Source organism: Mesoplodon bidens, assembly GCF_964165515.1.
Source record: "Mesoplodon bidens genome assembly, chromosome: 15".
In the NCBI taxonomy this organism is placed as follows: domain Eukaryota; kingdom Metazoa; phylum Chordata; class Mammalia; order Artiodactyla; family Ziphiidae; genus Mesoplodon; species Mesoplodon bidens.
The window spans coordinates 87,019,834-87,025,886 of record NC_138171.1 but is presented as its reverse complement, the minus strand read 5'-3'; the positions used below and the strand labels follow the sequence as shown (position 1 = coordinate 87,025,886).

Here is a 6,053-nt window from a genome sequence, read left to right as displayed (position 1 = left end):
TCCGCACCCACGCCCCTCCCAGCCCCGCTGCTGGCCGTCAAGGTGGAGGCCGGGGCCACCAGCCAAGAACATGGGTGCCTCTAGAAGCCAGAAAGGCCAGGAAACGGGTTCCCTCCTGAAGCCCCCGGTGGTGGGAAGCACACCCCGGCTGACCCCTTGGTCTCAGCCCAGTGAGATGCAGTCTGGACTTCCCACGGGACCTGTGACAAATTTGTTATTTTGAGCCACTAGTCTTGTGGTCACTGGTTACAGCGGCGACGGAAAAGCAGCCTCTGTGCTTCTGGAGTTTATTTCGAACCTGCTGTTTCAACAGAGAAAAGATAACCCCGCAGGGGAGGACGTGAACTGTGACCCCACGGATCCAAACCGGCGTGACCTCACTGTGAATTCGGCCTTTGGGGTGCTGGGGCCAAGGGCAACCAGGGAGCTAGTTTCTGAATCGACTTCGGGCAGAAGACGGCTTCTATTAAAGACTAAGGAAGGAGGCCGTGCCGACTGCGAGTTTGCTGCAACGGGACCTCACGCCGGGGGCTGAAGCAGCAGAAATGCATGCTTGCTCTCTCCTGGAGGCGCCATGTCGGAGATGGAGGTGTCGGCAGGGTCGCTTCCCCCCAGGCCGTGAGGGAGGGTCTGCTCTGGGCCTCTCCCTGTGCTGCTGGTGGTTTGCTGGCGACCCCAGGGGCTCCTGGGCTGGTGGGTGCATCACCCCGTCTCTGCCACCATCTGCCCGCGGCTTTCTTCCCCCGTCAGTGTCCCCTTCTTATAAGGACACTGGTCGTACAGGATTAGGGCCGCCCCAGTGACCTCAGCCTAACTCGTGACATCTACAAAGACCCTACTTCTCAATGCGGCACGTTCACAGGCGGGGGGGTAGGACTTCGACATCTTTTGGGGGAAGCAACTCAACCCATAACATACACAGAAGTATTGAAATTCAGCCGTGATGGCAGAATTGCTGAGAACTTAGACCAACAAGAAAACTTCTCCCGGGAAGGAGTGGGTGACAGAGGTGCTGCTGGAATCGCCAGCGCCTGGTGATAAGGCAGATGGACCCTAATCAGCTTTGGTATTGATTTTAAATCCTCCACAGAGCACGCCTCCCCTCCCCCAACCCATGCTACACCTGGCGCCCCACTTCCCAGCACAGTGATGGACGCACGGAGCAGCCAGTGTCCCCAGGAGGGCCAACCTCTGCCCAGAGGCTGGGGGAGGGGAGGGGAGGCTTCCCCCAGGGAGCATGAGGCACCTGGGATGGACCCGTGGCGTCAGTGTGTCCTCTCTGGTGCTGAGGACGCTAGTCCACTGTGTGGACGTACCCTGTCCACCAGCTGAAGGACAGACAGCAATTAAGAATGAAGCCTCTCCACAGAGGAACGGATAAAGAAGATGTGGTACATACAGTATACAATGGAATGTTAGCCATAAAAAAGAACGAAGTAAGGCCACTTGCAGCAACACGGATGGACCTAGAGATGATCATACCTAAGTGAAGCCAGACATAGAAAGACAAATACCCTATGATATCACTTATAAGTGGGCTCTAAAATATGACACAAATGAACTTATCTATGAAACAAACAGACTCACAGACACAGAGAACAGACTTGTGGCTGTCAAGGGGGAGGGATGGATTGGGAGTTTGGGATGAGCAGATACAAACTAGTACATACAGGATGGATAAACAACAAGGTCCTACTATATAGCACAGGAAACTGTATTCAATACTCTGGGATAAACCATAATGGAAAAGCATATAAAAAAGAATACATATGTATGTATGTGTGTGTGTGTGTATAACTGAATTGCTTGGCTGTACAGCAGAAATAAACACAACATTGTAAATCAACTATACTTTGATAAATTAAAATTAAAAATGAAGCCTAACATTTCAGGTACATGTTTTTGTGTGACCACCAGTTTTCAGTTTTCTAGGGTAGATACTTTGGATGGGACGACTCGCTTTTAAGGCCATCGTGTGCTTAAGAAACTGTTTAAGAACGGTTGATGGTGCCATTTTGCATTCCCTCTGGCAACAAAGAGCTGTCCGGCTCTAAACACCCACTGGCACCTGGTTCTGCCAGTTTTATTGTCACCATTTGATAAACATGTAGGGCCATCTCACGGTCACTTTTTTTTTTTACGGTACGCGGGCCTCTCACTGCTGTGGCCTCTCCCGTTACAGAGCACAGACTCCAGACGCGCAGTCTCAGTGGCCATGACTCACGGGCCCAGCCGCTCCGCGGCATGTGGGATCCTCCCAGACCGGGGCACGAACCTGCGTCCCCTGCATCGGCAGGTGGACTCCCAACCACTGCGCCACCAGGGAAGCCCCTCACTGTCACTTTAACCTGCATCTCCCTAAGGGCTAACTTGCTTAGTTCTCATGCATTTTATTTGCTGTCCACATATCCTGTTTGGAAACATGTATGTTGTGATATTTTACCCATTTTAAAATTTGGTTTATTTTCGTATTGTTGAGTTTCCAGAGTTCTTTATATATTCTGGACACAAGCTGTTAAGAGATGGGATTTCCAAATGTTTTCTCCCCGTCTGCGAGTTCTCTTTTCATTCTCTGAACAGAGCAAATGTTTTTGATTCAGTCCAGTTCCTCAATTTTTCAAAAAGCTCTGCCTAACTCTGAGGTCACAAAGATTCTCCCCTATCTTTTCCTCTAAAGGTTTTATAGTTGTAGGCTTGACATTTGGGTCTCTTAGAGAATGGAAGAATAGATCAAGGCTCTTTAAATGGAAGTTTTTCACCAAATTTAGGGAGTTTGGGCCATGATTTCCTGAAATATTACTTTCTATGCCAACTTCTCTCTCCTTGTGGCGCTTCCGTGCGGAGTGGTGGACCCTGTGGTGCTGCCCAGTCATCCTCGAGGTCATGCTCTTTCTCCCCAAACTTCTGTTTTCTGCTCTGCACAGCGATGACTCCCTTTGACCCACCTCAGGTTTCCTGAACCCCTCCCCCTTCATCTCCATTCTGCTGCTGAGCCCATCCCAGGATTTTTTGTTTAATTTCAGATACGGCATTCTTTCAATTATAAACGTTCCCTCTGGTTATATTTTCTAGTTTCTACTTCTCTGCAGAGAACTCCTACCTCTCCCGGCCTCTCGAGATTATTCACCTTATCCTCATGATGGACGGTTAGAAGAGCTGCTTTAACATCTTTAACTGATCCTTTTACCACTTCCGGGTCGTCTTGGGATTGGCATCTGTTGGTTGTCTCTTTCCTTGTTCTGTTTCTTCTGTGAGTCGAGGAATTTCGGATTGTGTGCTGGATGCTTGCATACTGTGCTGGGAGATGCTGGGTCCTGGCTAACACTCCAGTGGGTGTTGCCTTGTCATTGCTGCTGTGGCTCCAGCAGACCGACCTGCTTAGGCCCAGACGGCACAGTCCAGCTCTCCTTCTGCAGGCAGTGGTCTGTTACGGGTTCCACTCCAACGCCTTTCCCACATTGCTGGGCTCCATCCGGCACATGCGCTGGGACTGGGGAGATGGTTCAGGCCTTGAAGTCTTTGATGCGCCTCTGTGGGAGCCTTGGTCACACACGGCACTGGGCGTGTCCTCCTGAAGCCCACTCGCCTCTGGGATTTCTCCCACCCCCTCCGGCTCTGTGGGGCCCCTTCCCCTTGTCTTCAGGGTCTCTACCTCCCCTGGGGTTTACCGTCAGTGCTGCCACGAAGTGCAGGGACGGGCCCACCCGGGGGTCAACATGGGAAAGGCAGCCCCCGACTCGCCCTTCTTTCAGGTCGTTACTCAAGTTTGACTTCAGATCCTCATCAGCCTGCCCTGCTACGCGACACCAACCTCACAGGGTTGCATTTGATATCCTCTCTGGAATTTTTCATTGTAATCAATGTGAGAGATAAACCATAGTTGGATAAACAGTTACTGTGACTATTTACTCCACGGTTGGAATTCTGGAACCAGAATTAGGATACACATTTTTTAATCGGCCATCTCATTGGGCTCTTATGAGTTCCAGTATCTTTTTCCTTTCTCAATGAAAAGTATTTGATACACGCACAGTAACATAAAAATATGTAAATATGTATGTAAACCATGACGTTTAATAACAGAACAAACACCTGAGAACCTATGATGCTCCTGCAACTGTTCCCTCCTCCCATGCGCTGGCCACCAGAGGTGACTAGAGTCTGAATTAATCTTTACTATCATTACAATGGTCTCTCCTTATGGTTGTGCTACTTATATGTGTATCCATAAATACAGTAGTTATCTTAAAATTATTTTTAGACATAAAAATGATGTCACAGGGGCTTCCCTGGTGGCGCAGTGGTTGAGAGTCCACCTGCTGATGCAGGGGACACGGGTTCGTGCCCTGGTCCGGGAAGATCCCACATGCCGCAGAGTGGCTGGGCCCGTGAGCCATGGCCGCTGGGCCTGCGCATCCGGAGCCTGTGCTCCGCAACGGGAGAGGCCACAACAGTGAGAGGCCTGCGTACCGCCAAAAAAAAAAAAAAAGATGTCACAGTACATCTATACTTTTACAACTTAATTTTTTTTAAATTAATTATTTGTTTACTTTTGGCTGTGTTGGGTCTTTGTTGCGGTGCGTGGGCTTCTCATCACGGTGGCTCTTCTTGTTGCGGAGCACGGGCTCTAGGTGTGCGGGCTTCAGTAGTTGTGGCTCGCGGGCTCTAGAGCGCAGGCTCAGTAGTTGTCGCGTACGGGCTTAGTTGCTCCACGGCATGTGGGATCTCCCCAGATCAGGTCTCGAACCTGTGTCCCCTGCACTGGCAGGCAGATTCTTAACCACTGCGCCCCCAGGGAAGCCCTGCAACTTGACGTTTTAATCCCAATTTTGAGATTCATGTACTGATCCCGCCGCCACACGCCGTGCAGCTTGGACCAGGCGCGCGCCCGTCCCCCTCATCCCTTTGCCGCGGTCGCGAAGCCCCGAGCCGGTGGAAGCCCGGTGCCCACCACATCGGTTGCGCTCAGCAACAGGCTCCAAGGAGGGAAAGCGCTTGGTTTGCTCAAAGCCCGGCAGGAGAGGAGGCCGGCCGAGATCAACCGGGAGTTCCTCTGTGACCAGAAGTACAGTGATGGAGAGAACCTGCCGAAAAAACCTGCAGCCTTTAAAGAGAAGTACCTGGAGTTTGACCTGAACGATGAGGGCGAGACTGATCTGATGTCTTTAAAGAGGACGATGGAGAAGCTCGGGGTCCCCAAGACGCACCTGGAGATGAAGAAGATGATCTCGGAGGTGGCGGGCAGTGTCAGCGACACAATCTCCTACGGAGACTTTGTGAACATGATGCCGAGGAAACAGTCGGCGGTCCTCAAGCTACTCATGATGCTTGAAGGAAAAGCCAACGAGAGCAGCCCCCAGCCAGCGGGCCCCCCTCCAGAGGGGCACTGCCAGCTCGCCCCAGGACGCCCGCCCGGGCCGGCCCCGCCCTCCCCGCTCGGCTCCTCCCTCCTGATCTCACTGCCCTTCTTGGCGCACTGCGATGTGTCATATTTGTTTTGTTTGGTCGCTGTGCGTTTGTTTTTTCATCAGCAGAGTCCGTGATCTCTTTGTATAGCATAAATTACCGCCTTAAAGGGGCTCTGGGTTGGGGAGTCCCGATCGCCTCCTTCTCTTGTTCCCTGCGTCTCTCCTCCCTGTGCAGAAGGGCTGACAATAAACCAAAAACCAGAGGGAGCAGGGCCAGGACAGGGAGACCAGAAGCCTGTGACTCCCGCACTGGAAGCTGGCACTGTTTGTCCTTCCAGGTCACTGAGCTAAGGCCTGGGACCCTAGCCTGGCCCTGGTGAGGCCCTCAGCCCCTTTCAGAAGACCCCGGAGTCGGGATAAGGCTGAAGGGCCTCGTTAGGGTAGCCTCGGACAGCTCTGTGGTTCCACTGCTCCTGGGTGGGCCAGGATGTGGCCACGCAGCGTCCCACCTCCCCAGCTGGTCCCCTCTCAGCCCACGCCTCGTCTTATCCTTAGGGAGGTGAGAGGAGGAGAGAAGGAGAGGGACTTGCAATCTGAACCCTTCAAGAAGGTTCCAGAGGAATCCTCTAGCCTTGCCCCCTGGCC

The 6,053-nt window shown here is 52.3% G+C and overlaps 1 protein-coding gene across 1 annotated transcript; it reads left to right on the top strand.

Moving 5' to 3' along the window:
- Positions 1-574: 574 nt before the first annotated feature.
- Positions 575-5,759, top strand: LOC308628373 (allograft inflammatory factor 1-like; the record flags this gene model as incomplete). The annotated part of the gene is made up of 3 exons (XM_081255192.1): positions 575-618; positions 4,871-5,485; positions 5,747-5,759. The coding sequence occupies 3 exons, from the start codon at positions 575-577 to the stop codon at positions 5,757-5,759; spliced, it is 672 nt and encodes a 223-aa protein (XP_081111318.1).
- Positions 5,760-6,053: the final 294 nt, after the last annotated feature.